This window comes from Drosophila busckii, chromosome 3R (assembly GCF_011750605.1).
Source record: "Drosophila busckii strain San Diego stock center, stock number 13000-0081.31 chromosome 3R, ASM1175060v1, whole genome shotgun sequence".
NCBI classification, from domain to species: Eukaryota; Metazoa; Arthropoda; class Insecta; order Diptera; family Drosophilidae; genus Drosophila; species Drosophila busckii.
In genome coordinates, this window is record NC_046607.1 from 13,160,538 (window position 1) to 13,178,028 (window position 17,491).

Below are 17,491 nucleotides of genomic sequence, written 5' to 3' on the forward strand. Positions count from 1 at the left end.
AAAAGCGACTCGCACAGAAATCTAAGTAAAAGTTAAAATTTTTATAAATACATGCGAATATAAATAAATACGAAAACATTTACAAAAACTAGCTTACAGCAAAAATTATTAAAAAGTCGTTAATATTTTAAACACGAGCCAGCAAGTCATTTACAGTGGGATTGCTGGAGTCAGAGCATTTGAATTTACGTTTTACTGTGTGACCAGATAATAGAAAAACTTATAACATTGCTCGTGTATTTAAGTGTTGTAAACGACTAAAATTTTGCAACAGTCGTAACAACAAACTAAAGACTTCAAATAAAAACATTCAATTAAAAACACAACATGTCCAGCAGCATCGCACGAAACAGTTACAAGCTCTTCATTGGCAATCTGCCTTGGACGATTAGCAGCAAGGAACTGAAAACGTACTTCTCCCGCTTCGGTCATGTGGCGAATGCAGAGGTTGTCTTCGATAAGCAGTCTGGACTCTCCAAATACTATGGATTTATAGCATTTAGCCAACGTGATGCCTTCAATGGCGCCTGCAACCAGGAGACACATTTTCTAGAGGGTCGCGTACTCAATGTGCAGCGTGCTAATGAATAACCAGAAAATACAACTTTATTGTTTCAAATTAACAATTTGTTTTTATACAGATCAAAGATACTTTTTAAAGTTTGAGCCCACAGCTTCCTGGATATTTGAATAGCCTAGCTTTTCAAGCTTAACTGAGAGCTCTTCTTTGATGCGGTCCACCAAGCTAGGCCCCTCGTACACCAGGGCCGTATAAATTTGTACGTAAGAGGCACCTGCCTGGATTTTTTCGAGCGCATCACGGCCTGAAGAGACGCCACCCACGCCTATGATGGGCACTGCACCCTTTGTAAGATCATACATCTGAGCAATCTGTTTGGTCGCACGATCCCTGAGTGGCACGCCGCTCAATCCGCCAGTTTCCTTTCCCAGCTTACGTTCAGTGAGGTTATCACGTGCCAAAGTTGTGTTTGACACAATCAGACCGTCCACACGGCTTTTCTTTTTGCTAATCACTGATGCAATATCCTTCATATCTTCCAGCTGAAGATCCGGCGACAGCTTCAGCAATATGGGCACGTTTTGATTCTGCTTTAAATTACTACGCGCTTCGTTCACCGCCTCCAGTAATTCAGTTAGCCGCTGTTTACCTTGCATATCACGCAATCCTTTTGTGTTGGGACTGCTGACGTTTACAACCAGGTAGTCGGCAACCGTGCCAAAGATGCGTACGCCCTTCACATAATCGCCAACGGGTGTGTTCGTGTTGCGATTGCGTCCCAGATTAACACCCACGACAGCGTGAAAGTCCTCTCTTTGGCGTAATTCACGCAGACGCTCGGCCACCACCTGGTGCCCGTCGCTATTGAATCCATAGCGATTAATGATCGCTCGATCTTCACTCAGTCGAAAAACACGCGGTTTGGGATTGCCATCCTGAGCAAGCGGTGTAACGCTGCCCACTTCAATGAACCCAAAACCCAAATCTTTCAGACCAACTACTGCCTCCGCATTCTTGTCAAAGCCCGCTGCAATGCCAATGGGATTGCTAATCAGGTGGCCAAAGAAATTCGAGTGTAGATTGAAGCCATCCATGTACTCGGACGGAGGATAAATGCGATACTTGCAGGCCAGCACGGCCAGATTGTGGCTGGTTTCGGCGGGCAAATAACGCAGTGTGGGCATCACATATGTGCTAATTAATTCATTACGGTTGTTGTAAGCTGTAAGGGCCAAATATACGGCCGCTGCACCCGACGTAACAATGCCTAGAGATCGCAGACGACTCTGCCGGAGAGATTTGCTCATGGTTGGATAAAATTCGAAACTAAACTTAAACTTACAAATATTTTGACCATGTCCAACACCATTTTATTATTATGCCGGATCTAGTTCATCGATGGGTTATTAGCTTTTTAGGTGTGGGTGGCTAATTTAGTTTTAATAATTTAAAATTTTGTTGATTTGGTATATTGTTTGCATTTTATATTGTCACATTATATAAAAAAAATGTTCGCTTGATTAATAAGTCAAATACTAATTATGAAAAAGAGTTCACAGCGTGTACAACACACTGTCATCCAGGCAGTGAGCGTGAGCAAAGCAAAACAAAAAAGTTATGATTGGTTGTATATGATTAAATCATAAATAACGAAAGCATAACAGTAAAAATATGAAAGGCGGCACATTTCGCAACACACAATGGGATCCCACGCTGCTATCGTCACAGATAGTGTCAATGCAGTTTTGTGTTTATTTTACACTAGGATTACTCATGTTCATAGCCAACAAGTTGGCTGGCGACAACTATACACTGGATAATCTATTCGAGTACCATGTAAGTAAAACCAATAATAATAGTACAATAAACTTTAACGTTTGTCTATTACATTGACAGGAGATACACATATACGATCTGGGCGGTCGCCTGGTCATCTGTGCCTTTGTTTTGAACGCATTTGTGGCTTCGTTGGCGCTCTGGTGCATTGTGCGCCGAGCCAAGCTGTGCCTGGACTTTAGGTATGCAACTACGCGTATCAATACGTTTGAATGCTCTTAACTAACAATTTAATTAATGTTGCAGCTGCACCTACCATATACTGCACTTGCTGATCTGCTGGTGGTATAATCGCTCATTCCCTTCAAATGCATCTTGGTGGCTGTTAAATGTTATCACCGCCACCATAATGTGCATAGGTGGCGAGTTCTTATGTTTGCAAACTGAAATGAAAGAAATTCCAGTGGGCTATGCTGCGCTCAATCAAAAGTCCGACGTTTAGCAAGTCAAACAAATGCTAAACAATGCGATTGTGATTACCAATAACTCTAAATATACGTGTAATTTATTAATAAGGCTAAGAGTACATAATATATGCAGACTACTATATACATTTAGTGAAATATTTGATATATAAAGGGCGTGCCGCGCTTTAGGTTTAGCTCCTTTGACACTGCCTGCGGCGGCACAATAAACTTGTACTCCGAAGCTGTTGGCTCGCTGCTCTCGTTGCTATCATTGGCAGCGTTAGGTGTCCAGAAATGCAGTTGGCGCGGCACAAAGTACCAGTAGCTAACCATGATCCCAAATACTATCATCACCGCAATGAACACTACCAGCGTCCAGCAGCTTTTGCGTTGTGTCTTATGCATGATTCGTCTTTAACTGCGTTGGTCACCACAAATAAAAACAATTTAATGTTTGTTTATACAGCTGTTGCGTCCGAAATAAAATAATTAACACACTCACAAATTCCTTTGTAAATTTATGCAAACGTAGACCAAGAGAGTTGAAAGCTTGAGCTACAATAAAAATATCTTCACTGCCGCGCAGTGGGCAGTAATGCGGACTATAATCAGGTTTGCTTAATCTAATCAAATTAGTGACTGGGATTGTCGAGTTGTGTGTAAATTGATTGTCGTCTGCTCTTGCTCTCAGTAGTAATTTGCCTGTGGATGCTACACGTGATCGCGAATCCAATTGCAGATTTAACTTTTCTGTCCAGCAGATTGCATAGCGCCAATGCTTAATGAGTTTCCCCGGTCGAAGCTTAACCCCACGTTGTGGACAGTCAAAGGCAGAGAGCAATACTGTCAAAAAACCTGTTTTTTTTTACGTGCCTTTTTATTTAAGCATGAAAAAGTAGGTGTGTTCAGAAAATGCTAATAGTCTGTTTTAAATATATAGACACAAAGTACTTTCCAGATTGATTATGATTCATATACTTTTTCCCATTATATACAACTGATCTAAATTCTACGAGCAGTTTCAGTTTTTTTTGGATATACTAAACTAAAAAATACTTTCGAAACTTTATCGGTAGTCAGTATTAGAAAACCTAGCTTATTTTGAAATTTAAAACCATTTTTTTTGGATTTGCTAAATTATTCAATTTATTTTTAGCAAACTTGTTTTTTTATTTAGTTTTTTGTTTCTTCTCATATTTCGTTTTGTGAATTTTCGTATAGTACACAATATATATTGTTTTATGTACTATTTTAATATATATATATATTTTATCTTTACTAGTTAGGTTCCTTTTGTTTATTAAAATCATCAATTGAAGTTTATGTTGAATCAACTGTTGTTGTATCGCTTATCATTTTACATACATACACGTACATAATTATATTTTGTATATATAAAATGTTTTTGTTTATATATTGAATTTCTAATTATATGAAAAAGAAAATATATATGTGTGTAAGAGGGAGTGGGGGCGGCGAGTAAAAGTCAACTTTTACTAAATGGACAAAAATTCATAAATTGCCTGTACTTAATGTAGCTTAATATTTTTCTCCTACGCTTACGTCTCCTGGCTTTTGGTTTTGCCAGCCACTTTTGCTTCAGCATATTTATAATATGTATGTATGTAATCTATGTATGTTTAAATTGAAACAGCAAACTGATTTCGATCGCTTATCCTGCCTTGTTAGTTTTCTATGTGAACCTAATTATTAAGAGCTACAATTTGTTGTTGCACTTATTATGTAAATATATAGATATTATGCTATATGCTGATTTTTTGCCATGTTCCTGCTGCTGTGCATATATATATTGTAAATATATATGAAATGTTGCTTTTTAAACAATTTTTCTTTTTATTTGTAATGGTTGCTATTGTAAGTATGGGTGAGTGGGTATGTTTATATGTATTGAGAGAAGTATGCATATGTGTTTTGTATGTGTGAGCGTGTGTGTGTGTGTGGGTTTGAGTGTTGCGCTGCGCACAGACAGTTTCTCTTTCATATTTGCTGCTCCCCTATATATTACATATATGTAAAGATATATATAATATGCATTTATATTATTTAGTTGTAATTGTTTCAAATATTTTCCTTTGCTTGCGGCTCTGTATCTCTGCTCTTGTAGTTAGTTAACGAAGTTCTTCTTTTAATAATCGCGCTGCTGTTGTTGTTGCTGCTGCTGCTGTTGTCGCGGTTGATGCTGGAGCGGGTGGCGGCCTTGTTGGCTGCCAGGCCTTCCTCAATTGCCCCACCAGTCGGGACCATTGTTGGAGTGCGAGCTGGCTCCGCCACCATAGGAACCGCCATACGAGGCACCACCATAAGACCCACCACTGTTGCTGCTGCCGCCACCTGTAGCCACACAAATTATGAAAATATGAGTAAAGAACTGTCGTTCCAGTAGAGCATATAGTTCACTCACCAAACTTACCATACGAATTGCCATTGCTGCGGAAATTGCTAGCGCCCGGTCCATAAAATCTTTCATCTGTCGGCGGAGCATGCGCGCAAAATCCGTGAACGCCATCTACAATTATTGAAGGAGCACGGCATACCGGAGCCAACGCCGCCACCACCGCCTCCGCGACGCTTCGCACCGCTGTGTCCGCGATCGGAGCTAAGCATGTCCTCCAGAAAACCAGGTATCTCCTGCTTGGTCTCAATGAGCAGCTCCAGCAGATCAGAGCAAATGTTGCGATTCTTCTCATTGAAAAATGAGGTGGCGACACCGAGATTACCCATACGACCGGTACGGCCAATGCGATGCACATACTCCTCCACATCAGAGGGCAGATCAAAGTTAATCACATGCGTCACATGCGGAATGTCGAGGCCACGGGCCGCCACAGCTGTGGCCACCAAAATGGGACAATCTCCCGAACGGAAACAGCGCAGCGCCTCTTCACGCTCCTTTTGCGTGCGATCGCCATGAATGCTTGTCACCGGATGCTTGCATTGATAGAGGAACTCCTCCAGCGAGTCGGCGCCCTTCTTTGTCTCAACGAAAATGAGCGTTAGATTGTCCTTGGAGTACTCGGGACCATCACGTATAGACGAGAGCAAGTCCAGCAAATAGGACCGCTTGTCCTGATCGTACACCCACAATAAGGTTTGTGTTATATTCTCAGAGGTGGAACCAACACGGCCCACAGCCAAGAAAATATAATTGCTAAGAAAATCGCTGGCCAGCTCCTGAATTTGTTTGGGGAATGTGGCCGAGAACATAAGAGTTTGTCGCTGGCCTGTCGGCGGCATATTCATCTGCTCGACAATGCGGCGAATTTGGGGCTCGAAGCCCATGTCCAACATGCGATCAGCCTCATCGAGCACTAAGAAACGTATGTTCTCCAGTCCGACCTTGCCGCGTGTTATCATGTCCTCGAGACGTCCGGGTGTGGCCACAATCAAGTGGCAGCCACGGTCCAGCTCACGCATCTGCTCGCTGGTGTTGTTACCACCGTAGAGCACAGCGGGACGCATGCGCGAGCGGTAGGCAAACTTTTTGGCCTCCTCAAAGATTTGAGTGGCCAATTCACGGGTTGGCGCCAGCACCAGGCCCAGTGGATACTGCTTGCGTCGATTGTACTGCCGATTGTTTTGCGGCGGCTGCGACAGTCCATGCTCATACATCTGGTTCAGTATGGGCACCAGAAAGGCGGCCGTTTTGCCGGAACCGGTCTGGGCGCAGGCCATCAAGTCACGGCCGCTAATTATAATCGGTATGGCGTACTTTTGCACCGGAGTTGGTTTGTCATAACGTGCCAAATTCACATTGTTGCGAATGATCTCTGTCAGCTGCACGTCATCGAACGATGTGATATGGGGCGGGACATTCTGGCCCGTCGCCTCCACGGGTATATCCTCGTATTTGTCAAAATTGATGCCCGTGTTGCCCACACCAAAGAGTTCTTGCTCCAGGCGCTCGTCGCGTGCGCCCAGCTTTGTGTAGTCGGTGTTGCCGCCTCCGCCTTCCTTCCAGCGACTGTTGTAGCCACCACCGCTGCCGCCGCCGCGATTATTGTAGCTTCTGTTGCCACCACCGCCGGGTGCACCGCCCTCTGGGGCACCTTCGAAGCCACCAGAGCGTGGCTCCGGTTCCTGCCAGCGATCATTGCGTGGCTGATGTGCCTCCTCCGGCTGATCACTGACGCCGTTACCGCCAGCTCCTCCGCCGCCGCCCCCGCGATACGAGGTTCGGCGGTCACCATAGTTGCGTCCACCACCGCCGCGATTCCAGTCGCCGCCGCGGCGTGACTCAAAATCACCTTTAGGGAAAATACATATGAAGATCTTGCTAAGGTGTCAATTATCTTGTTATTTACCGTTGTAGTTGTCCTCGTAACGGTTTCCGCCTCCGCGACGTCCACCGCCTCCAAAACTTCCGAAATCACCACTCTGGCGATTGTAGCCGCGATTACCACCGCGATCGCCTCTACGATAATCACCGCCGCGTTGCTGCTGCTGCTGATCCCTGTCGGGACGAGGTCCGGCAGCTGAATCAAAACCTTGGCCCTGATTGTCAAAATCAGCGTTGTTATTACCACCAACACCTCGAAGATGCGGGGGCACATAAACGCCACCAGTGACGGAATTAGTGGAAGTCTTGCTTGTTATGGGGCCGCTATAGTTAGCCGAGCCGCCATTCAAGTCCAGACCAGCAACCTACAAATTAATTTGTTAGAAAAAATAATTAGTCTCAGCTAAAGAAAACAACGCGAATGGCATTCGCTTGTCACGTTTGAAATTGGCACAAAAGATAAGCACACTACACTACATACACACACACACACACACAGAAACACTGTCACACATACATACACACACTACCACAAACATCTTGACATACACACTGTCCCGCACATCTCAAGTTCAACGAATTCTAAAACGCCTCAAGAGCGAGAGAGCCAACATTGTAATAACAAGTTTTTTTTCTATTTGCTCAATACATAGACACACAAACGCAATCTTACAGTTTCCCATGAATCCCGGTTAGCAACATGCTTTTTCTAAGGCCCAACACACATACATGCATAAGTGCTCGCACGAAAAAGGCGCAACTAGTTTGAAAAGCTATTTGAGTTGGGACATAGCAACAACAACAACTACGTACAGACAACCACCCACACAAACCGCAGTGGAAACTAACTTATGTGGATCGTATTTTCGCCATGCAAATATCTAACAGGGTGTCAATTACACATGTGTCTGGCAACCCTGTTTACAACACTCAGCTTCCACATGTGCGTAAGCAAGACAAAGAGAGCTGTCCACTCTCTCTGATTTAGAATTGCACACTCATACACATACATACACACTCAAGCAAATGAACATGTCGAATTGGAAGCAGGCAAAAAAAAAATTATACAAAAGAAATTACACAAACGAAAAGAACACACATGTATATACATATGTATGTATGCATTCATCCATTGGCAGACATGTTGTATACGTAAACGTATTGTTTTTTTTGTTGCAGAATGTAAAACTGCTCCACGGTCAGACATTTTGTATGTTATGAAATCAATAAATTTTCATATCCCCCATCCAAGTCCAATATTCATGCAGACCGCATGAACATTACCAACACACGTACATATGCAGCAAGCACACACACTAGCACACATACATACACTCATATTTATATATTACTTTTTTTTCCATCATTTACCCCCTTCGTACTTACTTGCTGCTCTAGACCTGTGCCATTTTGGTTAATAGCATTACTCATATTATCCTCCAATCAGTTGCTAGTTTTTTCTTGCTTTCCGTTTAGGAAAATTTTTGCAATTGTTCTGATTTTGTGCACACTTGCAATTTCCGAATAAAAAGTTTGATATAAGTGTATTTTCTTGCTTTCGTGTTTGTGTTGCACTTTTGTGTCTATATACTTTTTTAGTTTTTTCCGACTTCTTACGTTCCACAAGCTACTACGTTCTCGAGTAGAAAGATTTTTTTAAACTTTTTTTTGCACTCGGGCTTTTGCTGTTCAATTTGAACTTAACGTATTTATGTACTAGGCCTGCTTGCGCCTACTACAATTAAAATAATTACAAGCTGTAATTGCGCTTGTTCTTAAATTGTACGCTTTTTTACGCGTTCGCGTGTTCAACGTGTTAGGGTTGTGTCGTTCGCTGAAAACAGAGTTGACACTTTAATTTCTAAATGACAAGTAGGGCTGTTGATAACTTTAATATATCGACAGAAATTTGTAAAAAAAAAAATTAAGTATATTCCAAGTTGTAAAAAAGAATTTTGCAAAGTCAAGAGTTCTACTATTCAATAACTGTGATTTACAATACGTAAGCAGAATGTATCGTTAGCGATATTATTGAAATTATCAACAACCCTAGATTTGGCATGTTTTTCATCTGGCTTTGGTACCACTGTAAAATACATGCAACCCCAACTCGCGTTACCAGACTGGTGATACAATATTAAAGTCGAAACCCGATGGCCGTTAACTTCTTGTAAACTGAGACCAACTAGAGCGCAGGCTAAGACTCCTTCACTTTGTGGGGCTGGTGTTGGTAGAATGAGAAATGCTTGCTTTGCAGTGGAAATTTTGTATGAATTATGCCAAAACGTTTTGTGTAATGTGTGCGTGTTAACTATTTCATTTTAGGCCTACACAATTTGAAGCTAGTTTCAAAGAAATTTAATTTACAACTTTTATTTACGCACAAAACATAGAATAATACATACAATTCTTTTACATGCACATAAATATTTTTATACATAGTACATACATATATGCAATATACTTTTTATACAGAGTAAATGCGTTTGGTATTGGCTGTTTATGTTGAAACTATAGTTCGAGAGTAAGTGCTTGGAATGTCAACATATCAACAATAAATATTATTAAGATTAGCGGTTCGTAAATACATATATGTAAATAGTATATGGAGATGTGAAGCTCGATTGATTAGCCCTTGAGCAGGCAACGCGTATAGATTTGCCGATCAATAGCATCGCTGGGAATGTAAGAGCTCCATTTGAATATGAGTGCTAGAGTGTCTGTCGCACTCAAGTGATCCAATGCTATATTCAGAAAACAGTTCCACGTATAGAAAAAGTGACGACTTAGCTGCTCCTGCTCGACGCTGGTCACACACTCACAATTAATACACAATAGACGACCATGCTGCATGTCCACAAAATGCTCAAAGCAACGCGCCCAGGCAGCCACATTTAGGTGCCGACTCACATCTTGCAGTAACTCCTCAGAGCCATAGTTTAGAACAATGGGCAACACTTTGTCCAGATTATGCTCAGCCAAATAAAATTTAGCTAGTACGTCCAGCAGTGAAGGCACTGCCTGCAATACATCGAAGCACTTGAGTTGCTCATTACGTGACCAGAAATAACGCAGCAGCACTGCACCCAGCTCATGATAGTGGCAGGTATTGTCGAAACGCAAAGGGAAATTGCAACTTTCACACGGGAGTATCTCTGTGCCGGCATTAAGCAGCACAAAACCGCTGGCTATATAATCCCGTGTATCATCGTCCATTTCCCATATTAGCTCTGGATTCAAGTAATCAAAGTACATTTCGTAGCAATTGCGTTGCGCCTGCTCCAAGCTATCGCCATGCTCTGTCATGACCTGCGCTAGCTTAGCCAATAGTTGGATAAGCTCACTGGCTGTATACTCATCAAAAACAGCGCGATAACGATCCACACAGTTGGTACGGCCATATCTTGAGCTTTTGTATATTAAGTACAGATTATAGATGGTCTTTTCCTCAGGGCTTATGTGTGGCGCAGCAGATGCAGCAAGCCTAGCTGCTGCGGAGCGGCTGCTACTGCTGCGACACACGATTTCCTCGTCGTTATCGCAGGATTCGTAACGCGCTTTAATATCCTTAAAAGGCAGCGACCGCTCACTATCAGGTATGAGCTCGCGCACTAATTGCTGCTGCTGCTCCTCAGCAAATATGTTGAACTTGTACTTAATAATGTTCTTGCCAAATTTGCCAGTAACTGTTAGTAAGGCGTCTTTGAACTGCCCCGCCTTGGGGGCTTGCTTCAAATTGTCGCAAAATGCATTCTCCAGTACATAGACGCCCTTAGGTGGTGCTGAAACGTTAGCAGTGCCACTGCCGCCGATGCCTCCGCCGCCACAGCTACCAACAACACCAGTGGTGCTAACACTCACGCTGCGCTCTGTGGTAATGGAGCTACCACCGGAACTTTGCGTATCCAACTGTCCGCCTATAGCATCAAAGACCACAGACAAATCATTCAAAAGTTCATATTGTCGTCGTTCCATGAGCAACTGCTTCAGCTGATTGAGCAATTTTAAATCGTAGTTCTCACGCGCTTTGTCCGCAAAGTATTTCACATGTTGGCGCAGCAATCTGGCGCACTGCGGCAGCTTCGATTGCTGCATCAGCGAGATGGCGTGCGCTTGCAACGTCTGCAGCTGCACACTGTATAAGGAGCCCGTTTGTGTGAAGACAAATATTTCAGCGCCAGCTACACGACAGTCGACAATGCGCTCAAATTGGTTACACCAAAGCACAACGGAGGAGTTGCGCACATCGAAGACGTAGAGGCCCAACTCAGTGTAGGCCAGTAGAAAGTCTTGGCCAAGGCGCTGCAACTTGGCGAACTGGAGCTGCTGTGGCTGGTAATCTAGCAGCTCATCATTGGATTCAATTTCCTCCACATCAACGTCAAAGAGCTCACTTTCACTCGGCTTGTGTATTTTAGCTGGAGCTATGGCCAGCGCGCTTTTAAACTGATGCGTCTGTATTACCTCACCCTCAAAGTCCACCTCCCAGATGCGTGTGCCGGGACGTGCGCAATAAATGCGAGATGGCTGCAAGGACTCGTGTGGTGAAATGAAAAAGCAAGCGCCAAAAGCGCCATCACGTGGACGGTTACCAATCTGCAAAAACAGAGGCTAGCTTATTCGTTCCTTCAATGATTTGTGCATGATTTGTGTACCTGCTTGTACTCCTCATATTCTGTGTTACACAGTATGCACTTGGTGCTATTCGAGACCAGTAGCAACGATTCAAAGTCATCGATCTGCACTATTGTGGAGTCCAGATACAGCAGTGGATGCACAGACATATTAAACATCAGACTGTGCCCAATAAACGTGGACAGCAACACGAGATTAACCTGACCACGTGTGTCCCCATAATAAAATTGCTTCTCATCCGGCGTCCAGTGTATGCAGCTCACCTGCACAGATTGATCGCTGCTCAGATGTGTGACAATCACCTGAGGTGTTGCCTGCGCGGACAAATTCACGGCATACACACAGATAAGTGAGCGTTGTGTGGCAAATGCCACATACTTGTTATTCGCCGATATGCTCAGATGTGTAACGGGTCCATGCTTATTTGGTATCAAATGCATAAACTTGCCATTACGGTTGAAGAAGTACAGCGAGCCAGAACTGGCACCAAAGATGATATAGTTGTCGGATATATCAAAACATGTGTACTAAATTGCAGTTTCGTGTTAGTAGATATAAACAGCTATCAGATTACAACAGAGTTTACCTTGATGCGATTGTGCCGCAGTGGTTGCGACAAATGCTGCGAAAAATCAATATAGTTGGATAGACAGTATGCGTCGTTCATATTGCTGTTTGTTATTGCTGCTCGTCTGTTGTTTTAATATTTACATCGCATGCACTTGAAACAGTTACTTACAAAACGTGGTTTATACTATATAATTAATGCATTTCGTTGGAGAAAAATTATATGCACTTTTGTTGCACATCTGTTTAGTAGATGGGTCTGCCAGCTGGTTGAAATAAATATTATTGGCAGCACCCGCAACTTGTTTACATTTTATTTACAACAGTCTGGTAACTCTGTAGCAACACGCTCGCTGGTGTTTTTCGTCTAAAAATCGGCTTAAATCAATTTAAACATAAGGATATTTCTTAAAATTTATTTTCAAGTTATATGTTGGCTAATAATTAGTGCATACATAATGCCGCATAACTTTATATAATGACAGCGGGCCAAGGCAAACAGCTGTTCAACCCCGCGATTCAATGTGCTGTCAAGCAATCGTCAAAACAGTTCCCGTGGTCGCTGTTACGAAAAGTGCAGAAAAAAGGCAATGAGGAGTAAAAGTTCATGTGCACAACACTAAAGGAGAAAGTGCATAATAATAAACAAAGTTAACTTGCATGTGTGTAAGCAGAAAACGATGGCGGATAAGGATAAGGAGCCAAAGACTCCAGCACCATCGCCAACGGAAGAAGGCGGTGGTGATATTATTACGGCAGCCAGCAGTGGAAGCAACAACAACAGCGCACAGGCACAGGGCAGCAACAGCACAAATGTAAAGGTTTTAATCATTGGCGCTGGCATGGCTGGTCTATCTGCTGCCAATCATCTGTTGCAAAACGGCTGCAAAACAGATGAGATACTTATTGTGGAGGCCAGGGGACGTGTGGGTGGGCGTATTGTGTCCATACCGCTTAGCAATAATCAAAAGGTACAATAATGCATATTATGTAAGCTTCTATATTTTGTCGGCTTCACCTTAAGGAAAATATTGCTCATAGTAAAAGGGTAGGGGGCGATTGGTGTCACTTCAATTTTTAGTGTTGTGCTTCTTATTTTGAGTTTATTTTAGTTATTGAGGAATGTTTACCGCATACAAAAACAACATATAGATTTTTCAACACTAGCCATCACATACATAATTGTTTTTCATTTTTTAATATTCAAATATCTTAATTCATGTACTTTTATACACTTAACCACATACATGCATATATATACATATAAATGTACATATGTACATATATATGTAAGTGTGTATGTTTATTTTTATTGCTTGTAGCGTGTCCTTGTCCTTGCTCGAGGTTTTATTTCCCTGTGTGCATTTTAATTGTTGCCACACGAATTTCTCACTCACAAATGTTATACAATTTCTAGATAAGATATAGAATTTTCCTACGGTAACAGTGACGTTTTTTTTTGGGGGCGTTTAAAGCTGATTACTAGGCGCTGATCACGTAGTCAGCTGTGTACAATTTTCAATTTAATTTCATTAGTTTATTAATTACACTAGCTTACAAATATTTTTTTTTCTGCCACAAAGGTCTTTATATTTTTGCTCTATACATTTTGACATCATATAAATATATAAAATCCAAATCAATTTTCTCTGATTAGTTTTCAATACATAGTTTTCGAATTTTATAAAAAATATATAAATATATATATTTATGTATAAAACAATTAAAACAAATATCAGGTGATTTTTTGCTAAGCCCGAAGGCAGTCGACCGCTCCTGATCAGCTGCTGCATGCAACTGTCGCTTAATTCACTCAAAATAAAACCCGCCACCCACTCTCTAATCAACAAAGCGGGGATGCTCTCGCTCAGTCGCATCAGCGCTCAGCACGAACGCTCAGCGATCGAATGCTGGCGAGCGAACGACACGAGTAGCAATGCAAGCAATTTGAGCGAAGAGCAAACTGAGCACAAGGAGCTTATATGTGTGGGAGGCTAACAGGTAGGCAGTAAGCTAGTCGACTTGCAGGTCAGTCGTGCATGGACTGTTGGCGCGTAAACAAGCAGCGATGCAAGCATTTGAGCGAAGAGCAGTTGAGTACAAGGAGCTTACAGGAGTGCGAGTCCACTCACAGGTCAGTCGTACATCGACTGTTGGCGCGTAAACAAGCAGAGATCCAAGCATTTGAGCGAAGAACAGCTGAGCACAAAGAGCTTACAAGAGTGCGAGGCTATCAGGTAGCTAGTCCATTCACAGGTCAGTCGTGCATGGACTGTTGGCGCGTAAACAAGCAATGAAGCAGTAAAGTTGAGTTTTTAAAATTTTATTATTTATAGGACAAAACTATAAAGATCTCTGAGGCAAAATTAAAAATTAGTGTTATTCATACAAAATATTAAATGTCTCTTATCTTCAGGTGGAACTGGGCGCCAATTGGATACACGGCGTACTCGGCAATCCCATATTTGAGATAGCCGTACAGCATGGTCTAGTCAGCGTTGTGAATGTACCAAAGCCGCACAAAGTGGTGGCCACCACTGAGGATGGACATCAAGTTCCTTTCAACATACTGCAGGAAATCTATGAGGCGTATGTCTGTTTCTTACGCCGCTGTGATGAGTATTTTCTATGTCAGTATAGTCCGCCGCCTGATATCAACAGCGTTGGCGAGCACATAAACTATGAGATCGAAATCTATTTGAGCTCTGTGCAGGATCCTAAGGAGAAGCGCCTGAAGCAATTGATATTCAATTGTCTGCTCAAGCGCGAAACCTGCATCACAGGCTGCCACAATATGAACGAAGTGGATCTGCTCGAGCTGGGTATGTATCCATTAATTTTAAGCTATAGCTTTAAACTATTTATTTTATTTTGCAGGTAGCTACACAGAACTGCAAGGTGGTAATATTGTTTTGCCAGCTGGTTATAGCTCCATACTGCGTCCAATGTGCGCACAGTTACCTAAGGAATCCATACTGACTAAGTGTCCGGTGAAAAAGATACACTGGAAGCGAAAAAGAACTTTTACTGGCCTGGATACCGTTGACGAGCATTCGGAAAATGAGGATTCCGATGACTCCTCAAAAACCGTCACTGAAGTACCAACGGCTGGTAATGCACTGCGTGGCGCTTCCGTTGAATCAAATGCCAGCAGTAATTGTGATTATGCCTTGGAGGGCAAAGTACGTGTGGACTGCGATGATGGGCGCATTTTTCATGCCGATCATGTGATATGTACCATGCCCTTGGGTGTATTAAAACAGACGCATAAGACGGTATTTGATCCAGAGTTGCCGCACTATAAACAAGAATCCATTGAGAATCTCATGTTCGGCACTGTGGATAAAATAATTCTAGTATATGATCGCCCGTTTCTCAGCGCGGACATATCGGAGGTGATGCTGCTTTGGGAAGATAAGAAGCACGACACCAGCAGCGAGGAAGAACTTGCTTCTGAGGCTTATTTAAGTAAGAACTGGTTCAAGAAGATATATTCCTTTGCCAAGATCACTGATACGCTGCTCCTGGGCTGGGTGTCGGGTCGTGAGGCAGAATACATGGAGACATTGTCACACGATGCGGTTGCCGAAAAGTGCACAGAAATTTTGCGAAATTTCCTGCAGGATCCCTATGTGCCCAAGCCAAAGCAGTGTGTGTGGTAAGTTTATATAATTGTTCAATGAGACTACATAATTTACTTATAAGCTTTTTATTACTTCATTAGTACCAGTTGGAAATCGCAAGCGTATACTGGTGGCGCCTACACGTCCATACCTGTAGGCTCCACGCAGGAGGATATTGAGAATCTAGCACAACCTTTATATGCCACGCCGCATGCCTTAAAGGTAAACTTGCAATACACATATGCCCAATATATTTTTCATACCTTTGTCAATTCTTACAGCCTGCGATTGTGTTTGCTGGCGAGCACACGCATTCCAGTTTTTACTCCACCGTACATGGCGCCTATTTGAGCGGTAGAACGGCGGCACAGTATTTGCTGGCCAATGACGAGCCGGATGAAATAATTATGGAGTCCGATGGCAGCGATTTAAGCGCCTGGATGCAGGGCATTGCACTGGACTGAGATGATCAACGACAACAATAGCATTACTGTATTATAATTTATTTTTGTCAATATTATCGTAGCACTTTATTTATTTATTGCCTTTTTTTTTAGCAGAAACTGCTTTTATATAGTGATATCAGATATAGCGTCATGTGTTTTGTTTTAAACAACCTATTTGTGCATTTTTTTATTTATACCATTTTGTTTTTAATTATACTTTTTTGCATTCATTTGTTAGTCTTTACGAACAGATTAAAGAAATCCGCCTGTAATATATAACAAAAATAAACCTTTACATGCTGATCGCTAAAGTTAGCTAAGTAATTATAAATATCAAATGTATGTAAATGCTGTTAATACTCTGTGCACGCTAAGCAGCTTTCACTGTAATATTATTCGATCTTGATTGAAACTGGAATCTGTGCGCAAATAAAATTGTAACGAGAATCATTTAGAATATAGCTAAGCATATTCCTATTTTTATAAATTCATATTCAATATAGTTGACTTTTGAGTTAACTTACAAGTACATAATATAAATAATTTAAGATTCTCAAACAAAATATTTCAAATGGTACCAAAAGACAAAATAAAAGGTTAATTTTAATGTAACTTGTTAATGTTAACTACTTTGCTAACAAAATTATGCATTAGTTAAATCTTTAAGATATAAACCACACAAAACAAAGAAGATATGATATTAAATTAAATTCAGAAAATGGATTTAACTATTAATTTGTATTAAAATAACAAAAACTTGTGCGCATAACAAGAATAAAACAACACGCTAAATCGCCAAACCTGAGCTTATCTTTTACCGATTTGGACTAAGTTTATATACAGTTCTCTGTCGCCGACGCCCATGCGCCTTCGATAGCTCAGTTGGTACAGCGGTGGACTGTAGTGAGACATCAAAATGCAATATAGATATCCATAGGTCGCTGGTTCAAATCCGGCTCGAAGGATTTTTTGGAAAATGTTTATAATTTTTGTATGTAGCATATGCAAATCAAAGTAGGCTATTCGTTTTGTAGCTGTTATAAAGTTCGTGTTAATAATATTCATATATTTGCAAGAATATTTTAAACATTTTAGTACATAAATTTTCTTGGTAGTGTATCAAAATTTTTATAGTGGAACCGTTATTATATTAAGGTAAT

General features: G+C 41.7%; 7 protein-coding genes and 1 non-coding gene across 8 annotated transcripts; 4 read left to right on the forward strand and 4 right to left on the reverse strand.

Moving 5' to 3' along the window:
* Positions 1 to 269: 269 nt before the first annotated feature.
* Positions 270 to 613, forward strand: LOC108604646 (SRA stem-loop-interacting RNA-binding protein, mitochondrial). Its single transcript, XM_017994196.1, has one exon. It carries the CDS (start codon positions 328 to 330, stop codon positions 589 to 591), a length of 264 nt encoding a protein of 87 aa, XP_017849685.1. The 5' UTR covers positions 270 to 327; the 3' UTR covers positions 592 to 613.
* Positions 585 to 1,988, reverse strand: LOC108604644 (dihydroorotate dehydrogenase (quinone), mitochondrial). Its single transcript, XM_017994193.1, has 2 exons — positions 1,863 to 1,988; positions 585 to 1,806 (listed from the first exon to the last, which is right to left on the reverse strand). Exons 1-2 carry the CDS (start codon positions 1,887 to 1,889, stop codon positions 643 to 645), a joined length of 1,191 nt encoding a protein of 396 aa, XP_017849682.1. The 5' UTR covers positions 1,890 to 1,988; the 3' UTR covers positions 585 to 642.
* An 84-nt stretch (positions 1,989 to 2,072) lies between these two features.
* LOC108604645 (protein SYS1 homolog) lies at positions 2,073 to 2,901 on the forward strand. Its single transcript, XM_017994194.1, has 3 exons — positions 2,073 to 2,356; positions 2,417 to 2,538; positions 2,603 to 2,901. The coding sequence occupies exons 1-3, from the start codon at positions 2,192 to 2,194 to the stop codon at positions 2,796 to 2,798; spliced, it is 483 nt and encodes a 160-aa protein (XP_017849683.1). The 5' UTR covers positions 2,073 to 2,191; the 3' UTR covers positions 2,799 to 2,901.
* A 1,692-nt stretch (positions 2,902 to 4,593) lies between these two features.
* On the reverse strand, positions 4,594 to 5,239 carry LOC117134846. The gene is made up of 2 exons (XM_033294001.1): positions 5,195 to 5,239; positions 4,594 to 5,115 (listed from the first exon to the last, which is right to left on the reverse strand). Exons 1-2 carry the CDS (start codon positions 5,237 to 5,239, stop codon positions 4,843 to 4,845), a joined length of 318 nt encoding a protein of 105 aa, XP_033149892.1. The 3' UTR covers positions 4,594 to 4,842.
* LOC108604156 (ATP-dependent RNA helicase bel) lies at positions 5,237 to 9,359 on the reverse strand. The gene is made up of 4 exons (XM_033294000.1): positions 9,180 to 9,359; positions 8,447 to 8,894; positions 7,086 to 7,425; positions 5,237 to 7,028 (listed from the first exon to the last, which is right to left on the reverse strand). The coding sequence occupies exons 2-4, from the start codon at positions 8,489 to 8,491 to the stop codon at positions 5,248 to 5,250; spliced, it is 2,166 nt and encodes a 721-aa protein (XP_033149891.1). The 5' UTR covers positions 8,492 to 8,894; positions 9,180 to 9,359; the 3' UTR covers positions 5,237 to 5,247.
* Positions 9,360 to 9,482: 123 nt separating this feature from the next.
* On the reverse strand, positions 9,483 to 12,502 carry LOC108604804 (Hermansky-Pudlak syndrome 5 protein homolog). Its single transcript, XM_017994406.1, has 3 exons — positions 12,282 to 12,502; positions 11,716 to 12,222; positions 9,483 to 11,656 (listed from the first exon to the last, which is right to left on the reverse strand). The coding sequence occupies exons 1-3, from the start codon at positions 12,360 to 12,362 to the stop codon at positions 9,689 to 9,691; spliced, it is 2,556 nt and encodes an 851-aa protein (XP_017849895.1). The 5' UTR covers positions 12,363 to 12,502; the 3' UTR covers positions 9,483 to 9,688.
* Positions 12,503 to 12,746: 244 nt separating this feature from the next.
* On the forward strand, positions 12,747 to 16,440 carry LOC108601918 (peroxisomal N(1)-acetyl-spermine/spermidine oxidase). The gene is made up of 5 exons (XM_017989896.1): positions 12,747 to 13,233; positions 14,679 to 15,084; positions 15,140 to 15,920; positions 15,987 to 16,107; positions 16,167 to 16,440. Exons 1-5 carry the CDS (start codon positions 12,943 to 12,945, stop codon positions 16,347 to 16,349), a joined length of 1,782 nt encoding a protein of 593 aa, XP_017845385.1. The 5' UTR covers positions 12,747 to 12,942; the 3' UTR covers positions 16,350 to 16,440.
* Positions 16,441 to 17,198: 758 nt separating this feature from the next.
* Positions 17,199 to 17,296, forward strand: Trnay-gua. Its single transcript has 2 exons — positions 17,199 to 17,235; positions 17,261 to 17,296. It is a non-coding gene; the product is annotated as a tRNA-Tyr (tRNA).
* The last annotated feature ends 195 nt before the right edge of the window (positions 17,297 to 17,491 follow it).